Genomic DNA, 25435 nt, shown 5'->3' on the forward strand with positions numbered 1-25435 from the left:
CCCCTCTCTAGCTCAGGGGTGCTGAGGCCAATTGTGGCATACTCAGTGGCTGCCCTGGTTGAGGTCAGGAAAGAGCAGGGATTAGATCCTGCACCATTTGTTGCGTATGGCAAATATTGTAAATGAAAGGGGCACACATCCAAATCCGTTCCGCCTCCTGAGAGATGGATGAATCTGATATACAGCAGGGTGAAATTTATCCAACAACTTGCATTTATACAATTCTCTTAATCAATCCGAGAGAGTAGTGAGCCTTTGGAACGTGTTGCCGGCTGGTGTGACAGGTGCTGACTCTCTGCCTTCAAGGTGGAGGGCGATGTTAACAAAAACAAAACTTGTATTTGTATAGCACCTTCTAACATAAAACGATCCAAGGCGGTTCATAGGAGTGTCGGCGAACATTTTTAACACCGGGCCACGTAAGGAGATATTAGGGCAGGTGGTCAAAGAGGTAGGTTTTAAGGAGTGTCTTAAAGGAGGAGAGGTAGCGATGCAGAGAGGTTCAGGGAGGGAATTCCAGAGCTGGGGAGCTAGGCACGGCCGCCAATGGCGGAGCGAAGAAAATCGGGGATGTGCAAGAGGCCAGAATTGACGGAGCGCAGAGGGTTGGAGGAGGTTACAGAGATATTGGGGTGGGGTGGGGTGGGGGGGGCCCTCCGTCCAAGGGTGCTGCATAAGTGCAAGTTATTGTTGACCCTTCTTGTATTAGTTTTATTGGGAGCCAGATTTTCCTTATTTCCCCCATTCCCAAAGTGCAGGTGTCACCCAGACATTGCAACCTGTCGCAAGGTGGGACCTTTTGCACGACAGCGCCCCCCCGCGGCTGGACGGGGAACCACGGCAACAAGCGCAAGGGGAACTACAACTCCCAGGGACCCTTGCGCCGCGCACGCGCGCACACACGGGCGCAGGTGGCCCCGCCCCCGTCTCCCGTCCACCGGGCTTCGACGACAAGTCGGATTGGCCGATTTTCACGCTGGGGGGAAACCGCCTACGGGTCCAATCGCGTGGGAGGACACTGCAGTTGCTGAGGGGTTTGTGAAGGGGCGCAAAAATAAAAATTAAGCGTCAAAAATAATTATTTAATAAATCCGGGGGAATGGGGGCGAGCGCCAGCACCCGGAGGGTGTCCTTCGGCAAGGACGAGCAGGAGCGAGTGACGGTGCTGCAGGGCCTGAGGGTGAGTGGGGGTGTCGCAGGGCCCGGGGGGGGGTCATTGGGGTGGGGGGTGTGTCACAGGGCCCGGGGCCTGAGGGGTGGGTTGTCACAGGGCCCGGGGCCTGAGGGGTGGGTTGTCACAGGGCCCGGGGCCTGAGGGGGTGGGTTGTCACGGGGCCCGAGGGTCATTGGGGTGGGGGGGTGTTATAGGGCCCGTTGCTGGGGGGGGATGTCGCATGGTCCGTGGTCAATGGGGACTGAGACTCGGGGACTGCAGCCTGTCAAGGGCGCAGACTGGCCTTGGTGGGGTGGGGGTCTCAGGGTCTCATTCTTGGGATCAAGGGCCTGATACCTGGTCTGGGGATCTGTGGCTGACATCCCACACCTCGATTTTAAAATTCTCATCCTTGTTTTCAAATCCCTCCAAGGCCTCACCCCCTCCCTACCTCTGTAACCTCCTTCAACCTCTCTGCGCTCCTCCAGTTCCGGCCTCTTGCGCATCCCCGATTTTAATCGCTCCACCATTGGCGGCCGTGCCTTCTGCTGCCTGAGCCCCAAGCTCTGGAATTCTCTCCCTAAACCTCTCCTCCTTTAAGATGGTCCTTACAAACCTACCTCTTTGACCAAGCTGTTGGTCACCTGGCCTAATATCTCCTTATGTGTATCTCCTTATGTGGCTTGGTGTCAAATTTCATAGAATCATAAAGTTACAGCACAGAAGGAGGCCATTCGGCCCATCGTGTCTGTGCCGGCCAATAAAGAGCTATCCAGCTTAATCCCACTTTCCAGCACTTGGTCCGTAGCCCTGTAGGTTACGACACTTCAAGTGCACATCCAAGTACTTTTTAAATGAGTTGAGGGTTTCTGCCTCTACCACCCTTTCAGGCAGTGAGTTCCAGACCCCCACCATCCTCTGGGTGAAAAAATTTCTCCTTAGCTCCCCTCTAAACCTTCTACCAATTACTTTAAATCAATGCCCCCTGGTTACTGACCCCTCTGCGAAGGGAAATAGGCCCTCCCTATCCACTCTATCTAATCCTGTCATAATTTTATATACCTCAATTAAATCTCCCCTCAGCCATCTTCGTTTCAAAGAAAACAACCCCAGCCTATCCAGAATTTTAGCTATGAGTAAAGATTGTTTGATAATGCTCTTTTGAAGCACCTTGGGATTTTTACTACGTTAAAGGTGCTATATAAATGCAAGTAGTTGTCATTGATATCTCGACTTGGTCTGGGAATTAGAGCCTGACATCCCAGGTTTGTGGTATGTTGGGGATGTCGACTGTGGACTGGGGGAGGGGTTAGCCACTGCCATTAGAGGGAGCTAGGGTAAAAATACCAGAGAGAAAGAGAGAGCTATGCAAACTCATTCACCCAGTACATAGGGAGGCCAAAAAAGAATAAGCTGGCAGTGCATCCTGTAGATAGTACACACTGCAGCCACGGTGCGCCAGTGGTGGAGGGAGTGGATGTTTAAGGAGGTAGCTGGGATGCTGTTAGCAATGCCCTAGTGGCATGCTGCTGGGTCCACTTATTTGGAAAAATTGCTGTTCGTAAGGGAGCATACGCAGTGAGTTTAAGATGCAATTCCCCTGCTCCCCCTTCTCAGTCCCAAACAGGCCATCAATTTCAAATCTTATACATGAGTATAGATGGTAATTTCACACTCTAACCAAATCAACCATGTTTCCGACTGCTGATTCCTGTCCAGTGGTACGCATTCGTGGGAGGTCAATTGTGGGCAGCTGTGACACCCCCTTTCCCTCGCCTCGAACAAATAACTTGATGTTCACTGTCTCGGCTCACAGTGGGATGTACTGTGGTTTAAATTGTGATATTGGAATCTTATTGTAAACGATCCATGTTGTATTGTTTTGAATTGTATCGCCTTGGAATTGTGTATCTTTAAATTTTATGAAATAAAGTATAGTTTGAAATATAAAAAAATAACGTTGGAATGGGACTACACTACGACGCTAGTCGCCACCTGCAGGAGAGGAGGGAGGGGAACACATTGGAAAAAAGAACTGTCAGGAGATGTTCTCAAAATAGAATTGAATTCAAGTTGTAGGTCAGAACAGCAAAGAGTAGTAAGTCCTATGCAATGTTTTTTTGAATAATGGATGAGATATTCAATTATAGCATCTATCATAAATGCAGACAATTTTATTACTTTCAGAATCACTCTGATCTGATAATCCTTTGTCAAGTTAATGTTATTTAAAACTCATTGTTTTTGACAGTTAACTGGGAAGATTTGCACTGTGCTGCCAGTGGTGAGAATTTAATTGAATTGAATGTTGTGCAGAAATGTCCTTAAAAACTCTAAAGGTGAAACCTTCAAAGCTTACAGATATCTAAATAAATGTCATTGTCTCCAGTTTGCGTGTGAACTTTGTCATTGCTTTTAATTTTTCTTTTTCCTCTTCCAGTTTTCTCCCTTGGCCCGAAGCTCTGTTTCATATAGTGGCTGCTGTCTGGTTCACTTGAGCATCTTTCATGAGCCTGGACAGTGGTCCTGTCTCCACCCAACTGAATCGTAGCCGTAGAGAGCAATTAGATGCGAGAACCCACTCTTTTTGTTTAAGCCTGGGGCAAATTGTAGCATCTGCACTCTGCCAAGAACTGTGGCTGATTCGACCCCACCTTGTGGGCATTAAAGACAAAAAGAAAAAGAATTTGCATTTATATAGCGCCTTTCACAACCTTAGAATATCCCAGAGTGCTTTATAGCCAATGAAGTACTTTTTGAAGTGTAGTCACTGTTGTAATGTGGGAAACACAGCAAACGGTTTGAGAACAGCAATGCGATAATGACCAGATAATTAAAACTTTCCGCTGGTTGGGGATTCTAGGAGTAGGGGGCACGGTCTAAAAATTAGAGCCAGACCTTTCAGGAGTGAGATTAGAAAACATTTCTACACACAAAGGGTGGTGGAAGTTTGGAACTCTCTTCCGCAAACGGCAATTGATACTAGCTCATTTGCTAAATTTAAATCTGAGATTGGTTACCAAAAAGCTATCTTAAGGTATTAAGGGATATGGGCCAAAAGCAGGTATATGGAGTTAGATCACAGATCAGCCATGATCTTATCAAATGGCAGAACAGGCTCGAGGGGCTGAATGGCCTCCTCCTGTTCCTATGTTCCTATAATCTGTTTTAGTGATGTTGGTCGAGGGATAAATATTGGCCAGGACACCAGGGAGAGCTCCCCTGCTAGTATTAGTTCTGATTGTTAAAATTGGATAGTCATGTGTTGAAGGATAGAATACTAGAGCCTGGTCTTAGTTGCTTCCAAGCTTTTATTCACAGAGATCCCCCTTACACACACACACACACACTCCAGATAAGTGCTCCAAAAAAAGGATATGCGAGAGTCCCCAATTGATACCCACCACCTGAACACAATTAACACTCATTGATATAAATCATACAATTAACTCTGATCTGCACGTACCATGGACAGACGAGTGACTGAGCCCAAGATCAGCAATGTACCATGCAGTCTGTGTTAAAACTCAGTCTTTATGTTTTCTCCCCTGTTTCCGCTGGTTGGGGATTCTAGGAGTAGGGGGCACGGTCTAAAAATTAGAGCCGGACCTTTCAGGAGTGAGATTAGAAAACATTTCTACACGCAAAGGGTGGTAGAAGTTTGGAACTCTCTTTCGCAAACGGCAATTGATGCTAGCTCAAATGCTAAATTTAAATCTGAGATAGATAACTTTTTGGCAACCAAAGGTATGAAGGGATATGGGCCAAAGGCAGGAGTTAGATCACAGATCAGCCATGATCTTATCAAATGGCGGAGTAGGCTCGAGGGGCATCTGCACCCATAGTCCAGGCTGACACATGAAGTCTGGACACTTCCCGGAGGGCTGCTGGTGCCAGTGGAATTGCACCCTTGCTGCTGTCAGCCAGGACCTGCTTCCCTCTGCATTACTAAAGGAGTGCTGCATTGTCAGAGGTGCCATCTTGCGGATGAAACGTTAGACTGAGGCCTGGCCTGCTTGTTCTGGTGGTGGCACCATTTGAAAAAAAGCAGTGAGTTCTTCCTGTTCTGGCCAACATTCCTTCCCTCAACCAACACCACCAAAACAGATTACCTGGACATTCAACTCATTGCTGTTTGTGAGATGTTGCTCTGCACATATTGGCTGGCGAGTTTACCTACATAACAACAGTCACTGCACTCAAAAATAATTCATTGTATGTGAATTGCTTTAAGAAATTTCTAAGAGACGTGATAGGGGCCTATATTAAAAAAAAATTGTTTTTGTTTTTTCTTTCTGTAACCAATAGTCATTCAAGCCATTTTTAGTGCTCTTACTGAGATGGGACCCCACATGAATTTAGCACAGACCAGGGATCGAACCTGGGATCTTACAGGTCCCTATGGCTCAGTGCCACCATATATATATATCTCATGTATATCCTCACCGAGCTATTGGGAATTGGTGCTGATTTTTCTTTTATGAAGATGGTAATTTTAGAATGCCAATCAAGATGGCCTCTTTCCTCGTCCCAGTTGAAGTAGTTAAGTTCTAGGGGAAAGGCTTAAGAAAGGAATATTACAGCTTTAATAAACTTGTTTCTTTGCAGCTCTCTGAAAGCCTTGTCACACGAATGAAGGATCTGCCCCAACCATTGTCAAAGCCATCAAACTCCATCTCTGCAGGTACGAGAAGTGTTCGCACTAGGATTTCAGTAAATGTGATGGTATTGATGTGAAATGCTCACATTATTTCTCAGAGTTTATAATGGGATTACTGTGGGAGGCATGCCCTTGCTTCAGCTGAAAATTAAAGGTCCCATGGTAGTATTCGAAAAAAGAGTAGGAAGTTCAACTGGCTCTTGGCCAACATTCTTCACTTAACCAACACCTAACACCCCACTAATAGATTTACTAGTCGTTCATGCCATTGCTGTTTGAGGGATTTTGCTGTGTACACAATGGCTGCTACATTTGCCTCAATGGTCACTGTATTTCATAGTAATTAATTGTGTGGGGTGTGAGAGGCGCGTTGAGACATGCTAAGGAAGAGAATTTGCATTTATGTAGCGCCTTTCACAACCTCGGGATGTCCCAAAGCGCTTTACTGCCAGTGAAGTACTTTTTGAAGTGCAGTCATTGTTGTAATGTAGGAAATACTACAACCAAAAATGCGCACAGCAGGGGCCCACAAACAGCAATGAGGTAATGACCAGATAATCTGTTTTATATCGAATTACATTGAAACTACAGCTCAGAAGCAGGCCATTTGGTCCAACTGGTCTATGCAGGCGTTTATGCTCCACACGAGCCTCCTCCCTCCTTATTTCATCTAACCTTATCGGCATACCCTTCTATTCCTTTTTCCCTTGTGCTTATCTAATTTCCCCTTCAATGCATCTATGCTATTTGCCTCAACTCCTTGTGGTAGTGAGTTTCACATTCTTACCACCTTTTGGGTAAAGAAGTTTCTCCTGAATTCCCTATTGGATTTATTATATTTGTGACCTCTAGTTTTGGACTCCCCCACAAGTGGAAACATTTTCTCTATGTCTTCTCTATCAAACCTTTTCATAATCTTAAAGACCTCCATTAGGTCACTGCTCAGCCATCTCTTTTCTAGAGAGAAGAGTCCCAGCCTGTTCAGCCTTTTCTGATAAGTATATGCTCTTAGTTCTGGTATCATTCTTGTGAATCTTTTTTGCACTATCTCCTATGCATCTATATCTTTCCTATAATATGGAGACCAGAACTGTGCACAGTGTGGTCTAACCAACGTTTTATACAAGTTTAACATAACTTCCCTGTTGTGGTGACTGTTGGTTGGATAAATATTAGCCAGGACACTGGGGAGAACTGCCATGCTCCTCTTCGAATAGTGTCATGGGATCTTTTACACAAACCTGAGAGGGCAAATGGAGCTTTGGTTTAACATCGCATCTGAAAGATGGTACCTCCGACGGTGCAGTGCTCCCTCAGTACTGCACTGGAGAGTCAGCCTAGATTTTGTGCTCAAGTCTCTGGAGTGGGACAGTGGAACCTACAACCCTCTGGCTCAGAGGCGAGAGTGCTACTACTAAGCCTTGGCTGACACCTTACAAAAAAGCATTATATGAATGTTAAGTCTTTATTGCACAACTTGATAATTGGTACAATATTAAAAGTATTGAGGTCAGCAATTGTGGATCGGAAGATAGAAAAATCACAGAAAAAAGCAGATGAGAAGCACAAACATGGATTTCATGCTGTACATTATTACCATTCTGAATAGAACTCTCTGGGTAAAGAAAAGAGCTTTCCGTGGGCAGGAAATGATACATCTCTTAGTAGGCTCCAGAATTAAATCTACAATCTCTAAAAAGCAATTTGTTCCTTTGCTGAAAATTTACTTTAGATCCGACATTACGAGCAAACCCTTCAGATAGCACACTGACTGTTTTTATGCAGTTTCAGCAATGTAGGTAGGGAAATTGTTCTGCCATCACCCAGAGTATTAGGATGTGGGTGTGACAAAATAGGGAGATTTCTGTATTTTGTCATGTGTAAGTTCAGAAATGGCTAAAGTTAAAATGAAAGCTTATACAATTTCAAAATGGAGGCCTGCAGGCACATTGTCAATGGGACCAGGCCAGGTTTATTAATCAGAAATTAATTAGGATGCAGGGGCATTTTTCTAGGTACTGATTAAATTGTATTTGATCAAGCACTATCTGGAACTTGGAAAACAGACAACACGACCTTTTGCTCATCAGCATTCGATGCCATAATTCGCACCACTGTGCCTTTTTAATCATGAATGATTAACAGGTCTGAATTCGGAGGGTTTTGGACAGATTGGATACTGGGGAATTCTGAATAGGTTTTAGTTCTGCTAGAAAATCCGAACTTTGTGGATTGAAGTGGGATTCGCCAAGGCCACATACAACTTCTCATCTGGAAGGTCTGTCAGGAGACAAACCTCACTCTAGTTGAAAAATCTTGTTAGTGTTGGATGCTGTAAGAAATATGTTCTAAAAATTATATCTTAACCCATTGTGGCTTGATCCCAATTTTATTGTCTTTAAGTACTGTGCTTAGAATCATCATAGAATCTTAAAAAGAGGCCATTTGGCCAATTGTGCCTCTGTCGGCTTTTTGAAAGAGCTAGCCAACTATTCCCACTCCCCTGCAATTTTCTCCCCTTCAAGTATTTATCCAGTTCCCTTTCGACAGTTACTATTGAATCTGCTTCCACTGCCCTTTCAGGCAGTGCATTCCAGATCATCATAACTCTCTCTGTAAAAAAAAACAATTATTCTTATCTCACCTCTAGCTCATTTGCCAAATACCTTAAATCTGTGTCTTCTGGTTACCAACCCAGTGGAAACAGTTTCTCATTATTTACTCTATCAAAACCCTTCATGATTTTGAACGCCTCTATTAAATCATCCCTTAAGCTTCTCTGCTCTCAGGAGAACAATTCCAACTTCTCTAGTCTCTCCACGTAATTGAAGTCCCTCATTCCTGCTTATTCAATAAATTGTTGCACCATTAGGGAAGACCAAAACTGTTGTCTTTGGCCCTCGCTGCATAATCCGTAGCTTTGCCACCGATTCCATCTCCCTTCCCTCCCCTCCCCTCCCCTTCCACTGTCTGAGGCTGAACCAGACCATTCATAACAACATAAGAAATAGGAGCAGGAGTAGGCCATTCGGCCCCTCGAGCCTGCTCTGCCATTCAATCAGATTTTTAAAAAAAATTTTTTTTTATTCGTTCACGGGATGTGGGCGTCGCTGGCGAGGCCAGCATTTATTGCCCATCCCTAATTGCCCTCATGGCTGATCGTCAATCTCAACTCCACTTTCCTGCCTGATCCCCATATCTCATGATGCCCCGAGTGTCTGATTTGACGCTGAGGTGAGCTCCCGATCCCATATCCTCTCCATCACAAAGACCGCCTACTTCCACCTCCGTATCATCACCTGCCTTAGCCCATTTGCTGCCAAAACCTTCATACAGGCATTATCACCTCGTTATCCCAATGCTGTCCTGGCTGGCCAACCACCCTCCACAAACTACAGCTCATCCAAAACTCCACTGCCTGTATTCTACCCCCCACCAAGTCCCGCTTGCCCCATCACCCAGTGCTCGCTGACCTGCATTGGCTCCTGGCCTCCCAACACTTCAAATTTCAAATTGTCATCCTCGTGTTGAAATCCCTTCATGGCCTCATCTCTTCCCCCTCCCCCCCCCAATCACCATTAACTCCTCCAACCTTCCGAGAGCTCTGTGTTCCTCCAGCTGTGGCCTCTTGTGCATTGCACACTCCCTTCACCCCACCGTGCCTTCATTTGTCTAGGCCGTAAGATCTGGAATTCCTTCCCTAAACCTCTCCATCTCTCTCTCCTCCTTTTAAGAATCACCATAAAACTCAGCTCTTTCACTAAGCTTTTAATCATCCCATCTAACGTCTCCTTTAACTTGGTCTCAATTTTTGTCTGATTACACTTCTGTGACGCGCCTTGGGATGTTTTTCTACATTAAAGGCGAGATATAAATGCAAGTTTTTGTTGTTCTATGTATTTAACTTGTAAATAAATTTGACCAAGTACTTTTTGTCCAAATGTATGATCTGTCATTGTTGGATTTTTGGCTTTTTAAGGGAAACATCTTATATGATCTCCAGTGTTCTACATACTATAATTAGGGAATAATTGTTAATCTTGGGCATATACAAGGATACAGGTTTTGGATCATTGGTTTGCTCGTGGAAACTGCCTATTTTTGTTGTGAGCACAAGTCAAAAATGTTGGAAAAAAGCCAGAACTGTAACACTGGGATCGTGCCTGCAATCTCTTTACAAGTTGGATTCTTCATCTCAGTCATACCAGTGGGAAAGAAGAGCGGAGTGAGATTATGAATGGAACAGTTCAGTTAAATGTGGCTTCTTAAAAAAAAAGTACAGTACCTGGGATGTGTATTTCTCCACCTGAAATTGTGAAACTGTTTGTTGCAAGACAACAGTACTGTAACAGGTTCCCGTGTACAAAACAGCTCCTGTGGGTCGTAGGATTAACTTTATTATAATTTGAATTCTAATAAAGTCATTACTGAGACTGCTTTCTATTTATCACTTACATAGGACCTGATCAACAAAGCGTAATACTGAAGCGTTCTGGGACCGAAGAGGAGCTGTACAGGAGGTAAGGAATATTTGCAGAAATCATCTTTTCTTTGTGTAACAGTCCTGCCTCCTGTTGTGTTGCTCATGGACAGTATGACAGGGTTTATAATAATAGCCTTGAAGTTGTATAAGTTTAATACATCCAGACGGAAATTTTTGTCAACTGAGAAATGAGGAATTACAAAAGGTACGTGTTCAATAAATGGATTTTTAAAAAAGTAGTATTAAATAAATTAAATGCAAGTAGTAAGTTAACTATCAAATATAGTCAGTAAATTAATACAGCAATTTAATTAAATTTAGTAAGTAATGCACTAAATTAGAAAGTTTAGTAACCTAGTTAATTATAACAGGAATGAATGGTGAGATCGTAGTTGAATTGTCGTCGTGTTCCACTGCGGGGGCTCTGTGCCAGGTGTTTCATGGGTTCTCATGCTGAGGTTGGCATTTAAATTGTTGCTGCCTTGCGCTGAATTGGTTTACAACCACAACTTGCATTTATATAGCGCCTCATTTAAAAAAAAATCCCACGATGCTTCAGCGTGTAAGGGAAAAAATGGACACTGAGTGGAAGAAGGATTAGGAGGGGTGACTGAAACCACAAGCAGAAATGCAACTACTTTGTTCAGCGTGTCACTGAGGGACGAAGTATGTAATTGGTCAGGATGCTACTCAGAGCTGAAAGGAGGCACGCATGCAGCTAGGAAAAGCAGCACTTGAGGGCTAGTCGGTGAGAAAGGTCATGCTAAATTGGCAGCTTCCCTTTGAGAGGCCGTGGGCTGCGTGCTGTGGTAAAATGTCACCCTGATGCAGTGGAAAATGCTCATCTGGAGTTAAGACTGAGGTTCGAGCAGAATGGATGGCGTTTCACTCCATTACACCTGCCCTGATAGTGCTCATTGCTGATACTTGGTGCTTGAAATGGAAACAGTTACATTTCCCCACATTAATATCCTTTACCTTGAAAATTACAATAAAAAGACAAAATTTGTCATTGCTAAGAATTCCTAGCTAGGAAGGAGGGTGCAATTTGGGCATTTGCAAAATGCTGGTCATATCAGGGCTGTTAACTTTTTCACATTATTTTACACTGTTCAAATGTGAAGGATGATATAGCTGCTGCCTTGTTGACCCCAGTTTATTTGCAGAGATTTCAGGCTTGCAAACCCCTTAGGTCAAAGCTTATTAGATTATTGCCAATGTGGAGTTATCATAAGGTCCCTACTTTGATCGCTAGTCTGTGTTCAGTTTGATTGGAGGCGCTACCACTAACTTCGGCACTTCTGGATTGGGAAGGAACGTAAGCAAAGTTTCACACTCCTGATTGCTATCCAGTGACCCCTTGCTGGAAAGTGCATGTGGATTTCCCCAGGAAGGTGGCATAGCTGTTGGAGGATGACAGGAACAGGCTTGCCTGGGACAGTCCTCATGATGGAATAGCCTGCCAAAACTCACTGCCAAGGCTCATACATGAAGCATGGATACCTGGCAAAAGAACACCAGAGAACTGCAGGTCCCTCTGAAAGAAACTGAGGTGGGGGAAAGAGTGAGAATTAATTTTTAAAAGAAGTTTTTTTTTGTTTTAGTATATAGTGGTGAGACCTAAAAGTGACTGTGCCTATGTTTAGTCGTGTGTAATTATTTAATTTCATCGCTGACTGCCTGTGACTTTGATTTAACAGCACTGTCTGTTTTGTTCCTGCTCTGTCTTTCCCCCTTGAGGGCTGCAACAATTGCTCATTAGGAGAAACAAAGTAAAAATTCAGATCCTGTGCGTGCTTTTGTTTTAATGTATTTGTTATTCCTTAATACATACCTCATGGCAATTTAATTTCCAAATCTCCTTGTTATAATAATGTGCAGTGAACAGAGGCTTGTTGGGATTGCCAGAGAAATAGGTTCCAAGCATTTTATCCCCTCCAAGGAAATCAAATTCTGTTCTTCTAATGCACATTCTCTTACTTTTCTAACCTCCAGAAACAGAGAAAATCTGCGAGTCAGGAGATCTGAAATGAAAACACAAAAGGGTGGAAATATACAGCAGGTTTGTTAGCATCTGAAAGAGCGATGAACATTTCAGGTGAAGAGAATCACACAAATATCAGAATTGGGGTTCTGTTGAGGGCCTCACCCTAAACATCACTTTGCCTTCCTCTTTCACATGCTGACCTATTTCACTCTGTGCATTTCAGCCTTTTATGTTTCTAACTGCTTGGGAGCAGATCTGGCATTGCTAACAGTAAATTAGATGATATGCTGTCTTGTGGCGTATTATACCACGTAATGCACGATATGTATTCTGCAAATGTGGAGTTGTGCTTAACTTGACCCCTCTCTTTAGGAAAGCCAAATTGTTCTAAGTGAACAACAACAACTTACACTTATATAGCGCCTTTAATGTAGTGAAACGAGCCGAGGCGCTTCACAGGAACGTTATCAAACAAAATTTGATAATAAGCCACATAAGGAGATATTAGGACAGATGGCCAAAAGCTTGGTCAAAGAGGTAGGTTTCAAGGAGCGTCTTAAAGGAGGAGAGAGAGGCGGAGAGGTTTAGGGAGGGATTTCTAGAGCTTAGAGCCTTGATCGCTGAAGACTCTGCCACCAATGGTGGAGTGATGAAAATCGGGGCTGCGCTATTGCCAGAATTGGAGGAGCACAGAGACCTCAGAGGGTTGTAGGGGTGGAGGAGGTTACAGAGCTAGGGAAGGGCAAGGCCATGGAGGGATTTGAAAGCAAGGATGACAATTTTAAAATCGAGTTGTTGAGAGACCAGGAGCCAATGCAGGTCAGCGAGCGCGGGATTGGGGGGGTTGGTGGTGATGGGTGAACGGGACTTGGTGCGAAATAGGATATGGGCAGCAGAGTTGTGGATGAGCTCACTGCTTATCTAGCTGAAATCATCTATCCACTTGGACAGAATCTAATCTCTTCATTAACTTAAAGACTTCAATCATAGCCCCACAAAGTCTACGCTTTTCCAAATTAAAAAGCCCCAGTTTTCTAAGCCTGTCATAATAACTATGGGCCCTTAAGCTAAGTTCAATCAATCGGCCTTTTTAACCTTTTCCAGGACCTAAAAAAGTGGGATCCAAGGGAAAGTGCCTAGTTGGATCCAAAATTGGCTCAGTAGCAGGAAGCAAAGCGTAATGGTTGATGGGTGTTTTTGCGAGTGGAAGGCTATTTCCAATGGGGTCCCGCAAGGCTTTTTTTATTCATTCATGGAATGTGGGCGTCGCTGGCAAGGCCAGCATTTATTGTCCATCCCTAATTGCCCTTGAGAAGGTGGTGGTAAACCGCCTTCTTGAACTGCTGCAGTCCGTGTGGTGACGGTTCTCCCACAGTGCTGTTAGGAAGGGAGTTCCAGGATTTTGACCCAGCGACGATGAAGGAATGGCGATATATTTCCAAGTCGGGATGGTGTGTGACTTGGAGGGGAACGTGCAGGTGGTGTTGTTCCCATGTGCCTGCTGCTCTTGTTCTTCTAGGTGGTAGAGGTCATGGGTTTGGGAGTTGCTGTCAAAGAAGCCTTGGTGAGTTGCTGCAGTGTATCCTGTGGATGGTACAGACTGCAGCCACAGTGCGCCGGTGGTGAAGGGAGTGAATGTTTAGGGTGGTGGATGGGGTGTCAATCAAGCGGGCTGCTTTGTCCTGGATGGTGTCAAGCTTCTTGAATGTTGTTGGAGCTGCACTCATGCAGGCAAGTGGAGAGTATTCCATCACACTCCTGACTTGTGCCTCAGTGCTAGGTCCCTTGCTTTTTGTGGTATACATTAATGATTTGGACTTGAATGTGGGGGGCTTGATCAAGAAGTTTGCAGATGATACAAAAATTGGCTGTGTGGCTGATATTGAGGAGGAAAGCTGCAGACTGCAGGAAGATATCAATGGACTGGTCAGGTTGGCAGAAAAGTGGCAATTGGAATTCAATCCAGAGAAGTGTGAGATAATGCATTTGGGGAGAGCAAATAAGGCAAGGGAGTACACAATAAACGGGAGGATACTGAGAGAAGTAGAGGAACAAGAGTGCATGTCCGCAGATCCGTGAAAGTAGCAGGACAGGTCGATAAGGTGGTTAAAAAGGTGTATGGAATACGTTCCTTTATTAGCCAAGGCACAGAATATAAGAGCAGGGAGGTTATGTTAGAACTGTATAACACATTGGTTAGGCCACAGCTTGAGTACTGTGTACAGTTCTGGTCACCACATCACAAGAAAGATGTGATTGCACTAGAGAGGGTACAGAGGATTTACAAGGATGTTGACAGGGCTGGAGAATTTTAGCTATGAGGAAAGATTGGATAGGCTGGGGTTGTTTTCTTTGGAACAAAAGAGGCTGAGGGGAGATTTAATTGAGGTATATAAAATTGTGACGGGACTAGATAGAGTGGATAGGGAGGACCTATTTCCCTTAGCAGAGGGGTCAGTGACCAGAGGGCATAGATTTAAAGTAATTGGTAGAAGAATTAGATGGGAGCTGAGGAGCAATTTTGTCACCCAGAAGGTGGTGGGGGTCTGGAACTCACCGCCTGAAAGGGTGGTAGAGGCAGAAACCCTCAACTCATTTAAAAAGTACCTGGATGTGCACTTGAAGTGCCGTAACCTACAGGGCTACGGACCAAGTGCTGGAAAGTGGGATTAAGCTGGATAGCTCTTTTTGGGCTGGCATGGACACAATGGGCCGAATGGTCTCCTTCTGTGCTGTAACTTTCTATGATTCTGTGATGATTCTATATCCCCCAGAAGTAGACACAATATTCCAGCTGTGCATGGACCAAAGCTTTGTACGAAGAGAGGATTGTGCCTCTATTTTTATATTTAATATTCTTAGCTATGCATCCTGTCCACTTTTATACCTTGCCTTGTGACACTGGTCATGGCTCTCAATAATTCATGAACTACAACCCCCAGTACTTCTGCTCAGGTAGTTGTGCACCAGTTTTAAAGATTAATAATTATATTTTCACTGGCTTAACTTTGAGTGTGTGCGTATACACGTGCAGGCGTTTGTTTTTGTGTTATCTCCCTCCCTTACAGGTTGTTCACCCTGTGCATTCTCCATCATTGCATAAGTTTGAGCAAACTAGAGTGTGTACAACATAAATAATCTGTATTTGGTAAAGAGAGGGACTGCTTGTATAAATAAGTCATGGCAGTTCTTTCCTTCTCTGCCCGCTGCCCGCCACCCACCCCCCCCCCAAAAAAAAATGGAACAATTCACCTATTTTTGTCACGAGTATTTTTTTCAAGCCATTTTACTATTTATTAATTTATGTACAGCTGTGCTTTAAATCCTTGATGGTTATATCACATGAATCCTGTGCCCAATAGCCTTGGCGGGCAGGCTACTGCTGAACTTTGCACAGACCATGCCACTGTTTCCATGAGCACGAGTCACTTTACCCCAAATGACACGAGTCTTGTTTGGTTTACCGTGAGGACTGACAACGTCGTTCTTTGCTTGGTAGATGTAGGCACCTCTCTTGCCCAGGTTAAAAATCTGTTTCATCACAGCCAATAAACACCCTCAATCTTCAGCTAAAGCATAATGGGGGTGCGGAATGTTCTCACTGCATCCACATGAACTGTGGGAAAACAGCCAGCAATACAGCTATAGAATTCCTCTTCACAAATGTTGGTTGTGTCTGGGGAGAGCATTTGAGCTGTAGAACATCATGGTGTTAGTTATTTAGAAGAGAGAGTAATTTGGAGGTGATGAGCTCGAATATCATATAAGAAGTGTATTGCAACATTAAAGTGCACTGGCTTACGTGTGACATTTTCCCCTAAGTTGTATTGGTGCCAAGACACTATATAAGCCTAGTGGCATAACTGCTTCAGTGAAGTGTCCACCCTAAATGTCGAAGGCGCAATTCAGAGGCTGCAAGTTCTGGTATTTATCCTGTTACCATCTGGTTGGATAGCTTATGTTTAACTACTGCAAATTAGCCCAGATATACCTGAAAGCTTTTTAAATCTCTGATTTGAAGGCTAAGCTACAGCACTAAAGTTTATGCAACAACAACAACAACAACTACTTGAATTTATATAGCACCTTTAACGTAGTAAAATGTCCCAAGGCGCTTCACAGGAGTGTAATCAAACAAAATTTGACGCAGAACCACATAATGAGATATTTGGACAGGTGACCAAAAGCTTAGTCAGAGGTAGGTTTTAAGAAACATCTTAAAGGAGGAGGTAGAGGCGATGGGGTTTAGGGAGGGATTCCAGAGTTTAGGGCCTAGTCCACTGTAGGCACGGCTGCCAGTGGTGGAGCGATGAAAATCGGGGATGTGCACAAGGACAGAATTGGAGGAGCACAGGGATCTCGGAGGGTTGCAGGGCTGGAAGAGGTCACTGAGATAGGGAGGCTATGGAGGGATTTGAAAACAAGGATGAGAATTTTAAAATTGAGGCGTTGCTGAACCGGGAGCCAGTGTAGGTCAGAAGTAACAAAAATAGAAAATGCTGGGAAGACTTGGCGGGACAACCAGTATCTGTGGAGAGAGAAACAGAGTTAACGTTTCAGGTCGAAGACCTTTCTTCAAAACTGGAAGAGATTAATTTTGTCCCCAACTCTCCTGAAGGCACTGATACTGGGGAAAATCAGGTAGATGTACTCTAGAAGTAATAGTTACAGAGGACTAAACTTCAATGCTAGTCTTCACTTTAACAAGTGCTGAGGCAGTATGTTGGGGTACAGTTCCGTTGTCACTGGCCACTTATGGTATCTTGCCCAAGCAGCCATCCTTTCTGTATGAGCTTAGGTTTCGAATGTCAGCAGGTTATTTGACTGTGTGGAGATGGGGTTGACTGGATAGCAATCAGGGGTGAGAACTTATGTGAGTTTTAATGCTCCTACTGCTGCCCTGGCTGGGGTTCGCTGTCTTAACATAGACTGGGTATTGAACCCGGGACCTTTCTGGCCTGTATGATTCCGTCCGATACTGAGCAATGCATTTATGGACTGAACCATTGGGAAAACCACTGGTTGAGCTGTTTAATCAATTCCAAGTTGAGGCATCCGATCGAGCACCACATGTAAGCAAGGTATAGAAGAAAAGAAAAATCTACTACTGTTGGCTTGCCCAACTTGAATGCCTCTTGCTGGCTGGTCCATGCTATAGACTAGTTGCTCTAACTTGAGGGGAATACATGATGGTGAACAATTTGTTTGGCTTTGGGAACAGGGGGCCGGAGGGGGAAGCCAGAGGGAAAAAATTGTTCATAACTTTGATGAACTCTCTCTCTCTTGCTGCAGGTATGAAAAAGAGAAGGCAATGGTGGAGGAAGAGCTGTCCAAGCTTGCGATGCAAGAACAAGTGGCAGCCGTTGCTGACCTCAAAGAGCAAGCGATCTCAAACGAAGAGCGGCAAAACATCAAACAGCTAGTAAGTCGATGCTTGGGAAAATCAGGCAGGCGCACCCGGGAAATAACTGGACAGAGGACATGGCTAATAATATCGGAAATGCCTTTTCAATTAAAGTTCAGTGCAAGTCCTCATTTCAAGTCCTGAGGCAATACGTTGGTGGTCAGCTATGATTCTCTGGGGCAGACACATGGCAGTGAATGTCAGGTCCTTCACCAATGGAGACACAATTTGGAAACTGAGTCACCCTGTGCTGCTCTGTGTGCCTCTGTTGACTTATGGTGTTTTTATTGACGACATGTTGTTGATGGCAGGTGTGCAACAGTGCCCAAGGTCTGTCTTGTGCAATGTTGTTAGGAATATGTTGGTCTGAGATTTGATTCCCAGTCTGTACTGAGTTAGCTGAAAGCTGCCAAGGACAGCAATTGGGGCACTACGACTGGCTTCATTACCCGCTGGCCTTGTGAGCGGGAAGAAATTTGCCCAGTTATTGCCCTTGGTCATTGTCCATTGTCCACTGACATGAACATAAGAAATAGGAGCAGGAGGAGGCCAATCGGCCCTTCGAGCCTGCTCTGCCATTTAATAAGATCATGGCTGATCTGATCTGATCCTAACCTCAAATCTAAATTCATGTCCAATTTCCTGCCTGCTCCCCGTAACCCTAATTCCCTTTACTTCTAGGAAACTGTCTATTTCTGCTTTGAATTTATTCAATGATGTAGCTTCCACAGCTTCCTGGGGCAGCAAATTCCACAGACCTACCACCCTCTGAGTGAAGAAGTTTCCCCTCATCTCAGTTTTGAAAGAGCAGCCCCTTATTTTAAGATTATGCCCCCTCGTTCTAGTTTCACCCATCCTTGGGAACATCCTCACCGCATCCACCCGATCAAGCCCCTTCACAATCTTATATGTTTCAATAAGATCGCCTCTCATTCTTCTGAACTCCAATGAGTAGAGTCCCAATCCACTCAACCTCTCCTCATATGTCCACCCCCTCATCCCCGGGATTAACCGAGTGAACCTTCTTTGTACTGCCTTGAGAGCAAGTATGTCTTTTCTTAAGTATGGAGACCAAAACTGTATGCAGTATTCCAGGTGCGGTCTTTCCAATACCTTATATAACTGCAGCAATACCTCCCTGTTTTTATATTCTATCCCCCGAGCAATAAACGCCAACATTCCGTTGCCCTTCTTGATCACCTGCTGCACCTGCATACTAACTTTTTGATTTTCTTGCACTAGGACCCCCAGATCCCTTTGTACTGCAGTACTTTCCAGTCTCTTGCCATCAAGATAAAAACTTGCTCTCTGGTTTTTCCTGCCAAAGTGCATAACTTCACATTTTCTAATATTGTATTGCATCTGCCAAATCTCCGCCCACTCACCCAGCCTGTCTATATCCCCTTGCAGGTTTTTTATGTCCTCCTCACTCTCTACTTTCCCTCCCATCTTTGTATCATCTGCAAACTTCGATATGTTGCACTCGGTCCCCTCCTCCAAATCGTTAATATAGATTGTAAAGAGTTGGGGACCCAACACCGACCCCTGCGGAACACCACTGGCTACTGGTTGCCAGTCCGAGAATGAATCATTTATCCCAACTCTCTGCTTCCTGTTAGATAACCAATCCTCCACCCATGCCAGAATATTACCCCCAATCCAGTGATTCTTTATCTTGAGCAATAATCTTTTATGTGGCACCTTGTCGAATGCCTTCTTGAAGTCTAAATACACTACGTCCACTGGTTCCCCTTTATCCACCCTATACGTTATGTCCTCAAAGAACTCAAGCAAATTTGTCAGACATGACTTCCCTTCGTAAAGCCATGCTGACTTTGTCCTATTAAATTATGTTTATCCAAATGTTCCGCTACTGTCTCCTTAATAATAGACTCCAAAATTTTACCCACCACAGATGTTAGGCTAACTGGTCTATAATTTCCAGCCTTCTGCCTACTACCCTTTTTAAATAAGGGTGTTACATTGGCAGTTTTCCAATCTGCCGGGACCTTTGCCGAGTCCAGAGAATTTGGGAAAATTATTACCAAAGCATCCACAATCCCTACTGCCACTTCCCTCAAGACCCTAGGATGTAAGCCATCAGGTCCAGGGGATTTATCCGCCTTGAGTCCCATTAATTTACTAAGTACCAATTCCTTAGTGATTTTAATCGTATTTAGCTCCTCCCCCTCTTTCCCCCCCCCCCAGAGCCCCCTGTTTGTCCAGTGTTGGTATATTCTTGGTGTCCTCTACCGTAAAGACTGAAACAAAATATTTGTTCAGCATTTTTGCCACCTCCATGTTTCTCCATCTCTGAGCTGGAGAATTCGTGAAAAGAGGGCTGGGCTTGCTGTGATGCTTTCTGTGGTTGAATAGCCTGCCTACACTCTCAGTATGGGCTAATACATGAAGAGTGGTGGCTTGAGAGAGCCACTACTGTACCTGTGGAGCCGTATCCCAGCAAGAGTGGGTGCCTTCATGGGGGAGAAAATTGCTCCCTCCAAAAAAAAATCCAGATTAAATTGGGGTCAGCAGGAACTGTGGTATCTGCCAAGAAGAGGTACAGATTTTTCAGTTTCTAGAGGTCTTGAAAACTGTGAAATTATTTACATCCTCTGTCGACACTGACACCACAGCTGATGACAGCCTGTTTTGGATTTCAGTAAATAGTCCATGCTTAACTCTTAACAGCGTTGTTGCATTTTATATCACGTTGTGGCTTGGTTGCAGTGTTGCTTATCATTGGATTCTCTCACCCAGTTATCCCTCTCCCTGGCATTGTCTCTTGTGATGCATTCCACATGGTTCCTTGTGCTGTTACTGTGTCCACTGAGAAAGGAAGCAAATATTTCTCTGTACTGACATATATGGAAATTCAGTACTGCTGCCTGCGGGATTATATTTGCATTGCAAAAAAAATGTCTGTTTGTGTTGCATAAACAGGGTGATATTCTGTACATGGTACTGAGCACAGAATGCTTTTGATGGTGCTATTCCCTTGTAACCCAACCTCAGTCTAAAGTATAAGGGGCAATGGCACTTCAGTTCAAATCATGGGATTTGATTGTAGAAGCCTGCTGGTCACCTGCAGGTGGAAAAAAAATTAAATTAAATAAACCCTGCACTATCCACGCCTCCCCACTCATGCACTCCACGAGTATGTACTGAATTCTCCTTACGTGTGAATATTGTACAGAGTAACTCCAATTTGTATGTGTTTCATGGATGTGACCCACCTTGGGGTGAAATGGTGTTGACCATTTGAGCTTTGGTCTTGCAGTTTATAATGTTTCCACCCCTTAGTGTGTTGATGCTCCTGTACATTGCGCATAAGATTGCTTGCTGTACCTGCCCCCATTCTGTTCTGTACCTCCCAATCCCAGTGCTTACTGTATTCCAGATAATTAGTGCAACATGACATACAGAGGGACAAAAAAATTATTGTAAGTAAGTCAACTCTCAAATATTTCTGAGCCCCAAAATAATGTTGCAATGTCCTAGGGTAGTTCCCAGTTTCTTTATTTAATTATCTCTCCGTCTTCCCTTCTGCCTATCACTGCTTCCTGATTCACCTTGTCTTCTCTTGTACTTTTTTCAATGTTGGTAGTGTCTTGCACGATGGACTTTTTCAGCTTAAAATAAGCTACCCTGATATCTTCATCCACCCAGCAGCTGGCCAGATTGACCTTGGTGACGTGTTGCTTCTCCTTTCCATAATGGAGTGGATTTTGGCGTGAAATGAAAGAAGGGAAAGGAAAATATAATAAGGAGGGGTTAGAAGTCCTTTCAAAGGGATACTGATAAATACTGTGCCAGCAATCAGAGTTAAGCTTTATGTGTGTGTCACCTTGGGTTAATTGGTAGCACTCTCATCTCTGAGTAGATTTGAGTGCAACACCAGGACTTTAATTGCTTAATCCAGACAGACACTGCACTGAATGAATGCTGCATTTTCTGAGATGTCATCGATTGGATGAGATGTTAAATTGAGTTCTCAGCTGCCTGTTCTGGTCGTTCAGATGGATCTGAAAGATCCCTTGGCACAATTCAAAGAGCAGGCAGTTCTTCTGCTCTCCTGATCTACATCTCTTCCTCAACCAATACCATCAAAAATCGATATAACTGGTCATTCAGCTCGTTGTTGTGTGTGGGATGTTGTGTTGCAGAATGGCTGCCATGTTTCCTTACATAACAACAATCACTGCACTCCAGAAAAGTAATCCATTGTGTGAAGCACTTTCATATGTTAGAGGACATGATGAGGAGCTATATAAATGCAAGTTTCTTTTTTAAAATTTCCATTGTGTGCGCCACACTTCCCATCACACATTCTTCCCATCTGTCACACATTCTTCCCTCCTCTCTGTCACACATTCTTTCTTTCTTCCTCCCTGTCACACATTCTTTTTCTTCCTCTCTGTCACACATTCTTTCTCACTGTCGCACGTTCTTTCACTTTCTCTCTGTCACACATTCTTTGTTTCTTTCTGTCATACTTTCTTTCACGCAGTCTTTCTGTCACTCTTTAATGCATCCTCAGACACATTGTGAGTAGTCTGCTGATGCTATATATTTTTACAACAATTTCCCACCAATCTGTTTAGGAAATAGAAAAGATGAAAATACAGAAGAAAAATTAGAGATAAAAAGAAATGCTATGAATGTAGGAAATCTGAAATAGAAGCAGAAAATACTGAAATTGTGCAGCAGGTGAGTCAGCGTCTGACAGGATACAGGAAATGCAGGTTAATGTTTTGGGTATAGATGATCCCTGATGAAGGATCTTTACTTGAAACATTAACCTGACGAGCATTTTCTGGCTTTGAAGGACAGGAAATGGTGGTGGTATTCTTAATAAAAAGTGTGCAGGAATGCAGGTCGAGTGCGTGCTCCGACTCCACTTTTGTTTTAATCCCCCTCCAGATGGGATGTCTGAATAGAAAAACTCTGAATTTTTTTATTTTCCGAAATGATCTCAATCTATCCGATTGATTATCTGTGTGGAGCAGACATTGCTGTCTGTGATAACTGTCGGCCTGGGTTTTAGACAGCAGCAAAACGTCACTCTCCAGTGCAGTATAATTCACTAAGTGTGTAATTGAGACTTTGTGTTTTCATAAGTCTTTCCGTTCTCCCCGCCCCCCCCCCCCCTCCAATCCCCCAGACCATATATCTGTGTGCAACTCTGTCTATAAACCAAGACTGATAACTGGTGTAATATCTCGTGCTCGCTGGTGAAACCATTCATTTGACATTGCTGTAATGTCCAGGACTAACGTATAAAAATTTACAATCGAAATGTGAAATGACTGAGGCAGTGTTTCAATGTACAAAGCAGGTTTCACAGGTAATTGGCTAAATACTTGAAGGGTAGAAAATTGCAAGGCTATGGGGAAAGAGCAGGGGAGTGGGACAGGGACTAATTGGATAGCTCTTTCAAAGACCCGGCGCAGGCACAGTGGGCCGAATGGCCTCCTGTGCAAAAAGATTCTATGATTCTAGGTCATTATGTTCATAATGTGATGTACCTATTTAAGATGTGAAGAACGACCAATTAATAGATTGCTGAGAGAAACCCGAGTAAATAATTAATTAAATAAATAGATCGAGGCAAAAGAAAGACTTGCATTTCTATAGCGCCTTTCAGGACCTCCCAAAGTGCTTTACCAGTGTCCCTGGCGACCATGTGTGCAGGAAGTATGTCCAGCTGCAGCTACTGACTAACCGTCTTTCGGGGCTGGAGCTGCGGGTGGACTCACTGTGGAGCATCCGCGATGCTGAGACTATCGTGGATAGCACGTTCAGTGATGTGGTCACACCGCAGGTAAAGAATACGCAGGCAGAAAGGAAATGGGTGACCGCCAGGCAGAGTAAAAGGACCAGGCAGGTAGAGCAGGAGTTCCCTGGGGCCATCTGCCTCTCAAACAGATATTCTGCTTTGGATACTGTTGGGGGAGATGGCTTATCAGGGGAAAGCAGCAAGAGCCAGGTTCGGGGCACCAAGGGTGGCTCTGCTGCACAGGAGGGGAGGAAGAAGAGTGGCAGGGCTATAGTGATAGGGGATTCCATTGTAAGGGGAACAGATAGGCGTTTCTGCGGCCGCAAACGTGACTCCAGGATGGTATGTTGCCTCCCTGGTGCTAGGGTCAAGGATGTCACGGAGCGGCTGCAGGGCATTCTGGAGGGGGAGGGTGAACAGCCAGTAGTCGTGGTCCATATTGGTACCAACGACATAGGTGAAAAAAGGGATGAGGTCCTGCAAGGTGAATTTAAGGAGTTAGGAGATAAATTAAAAAGCAGGACTTCAAAGGTAGTGATCTCAGGATTACTACCGGTGCCACGTGCTAGTGAGTATAGGAACAGGAGAATAGACAGGATGAATGTGTGGCTGTAGGGATGGTGTAGGAGGGAGGGATTTAGTGAAAGGGAAAAGCATAGAGCAGCAGAAAGAAAGTGTACTTTAGGCACGACAGATAAAATGAAAACTAGAAGGCGTAAGGCGATTAACCCAGCATCAAAGCTGTGGCAGGGGGTTGGGAACCTGAGCAGGGAGACAGAGGAAAGCGTATCAGGAAGGGACAGAAGGTATGGAGTAAAAGGTAAAGTGTTAAAAAAGGAAAAAGCAGGAACTAAGTGTCACAAAACATATTTGAAAGTTCTTTATCTGAATGCACGTAGCATTCGTAACAAAATGGACGAGTTAACGGCACAAATAACGACGTATGGGTATGATCTTGTGGCCATTACAGAAACATGGCTGCAGGGTGACAACGACTGGGAATTAAATATGCCAGGGTATTTAACAATCAGGAAGGACAGGCAGGAAGGAAGGGGAGGTGAGGTGGCTATGTTAATAAGGAAAGGAATCACTGTAATACAGAGAAATGATATTGGGACAAAGGATCAGGATAATGAAACAGTTTGGGTAGAGATAAGGAATAATAAGGGGAAAAAAACACTAGTGGGCGTAGTATATAGGCCTCCTAATAGTTGCAACTCTGCTGGAAGAAGTATTAATCAGGAAATAGTCGGGGCATGTAATAAGGGAACAGCTATAATTATGGGGGATTTTAACTATTATATTAACTGGACAAATCAAATTGGGCAGGGTAGCCTTGAGGAAGAGTTTATTGAGTGTATTAGGGATGGATTTCTTGAGCAGTATGTAACTGAACCAACAAGGGGGCAAGCAACCTTGGACCTGGTCCTGTGTAATGAGCCAGGATTAATTAATAATGTCCTAGTTAAGGATCCCCTTGGAATGAGTGACCATAACATGGTTAAATTCCATATCCAATTAGAGGGTGAGAAGGTTGGTTCTCAAACAAGCGTACTGAGCTTGAATAAAGGAGACTATGATGGTATGAGAGCGGAATTGATTAAAGTGGACTGGGAAAATAGATTAAAGGGTAAGACGGTACATGAGCAGTGGTGTTCATTTAAGGAGTTATTTTACAACTTTCAAAAAATATATATTCCACTGAGGAAAAAAGGGTGTAAAAGAAATGACAGCTATCCATGGCTAAGTAAAGAAATTAAGGATAGTATTGGACTAAAAACAAGGACATATAAGGTAGCCAAACTTAGTGGGAGGATAGAAGATTGGGAAGTCTTCAAAAGACAGCAAAAAGTAACGAAAGGATTGATTAAGAAAGGGAAGATAGATTATGAAAAGAAATTAGCAAAAAATATAAAAACAGATAGCAAGAGTTTCTACAGTTATATAAAAAGAAAAAGGGTGGCTAAGG

General features: G+C 44.0%; 1 protein-coding gene across 1 annotated transcript in view; it reads left to right on the forward strand.

The window, feature by feature from the left end:
- The first annotated feature begins 922 nt into the window (after positions 1–922).
- LOC137334007 (MICOS complex subunit mic25-a-like) overlaps positions 923–25435 on the forward strand; it is a 268324-nt gene continuing 243811 nt past the window's right edge. The window contains exons 1-4 of the mRNA XM_067998405.1: positions 923–1180; positions 5762–5837; positions 10273–10333; positions 17576–17705. Coding sequence (XP_067854506.1) covers positions 1100–1180; positions 5762–5837; positions 10273–10333; positions 17576–17705 — 348 coding nt within the window. The 5' untranslated portion in view covers positions 923–1099. The remainder of the gene's footprint in view (positions 1181–5761; positions 5838–10272; positions 10334–17575; positions 17706–25435) is intronic.

Source organism: Heptranchias perlo, chromosome 17 (assembly GCF_035084215.1).
Source record: "Heptranchias perlo isolate sHepPer1 chromosome 17, sHepPer1.hap1, whole genome shotgun sequence".
Classification (NCBI taxonomy): domain Eukaryota; kingdom Metazoa; phylum Chordata; class Chondrichthyes; order Hexanchiformes; family Hexanchidae; genus Heptranchias; species Heptranchias perlo.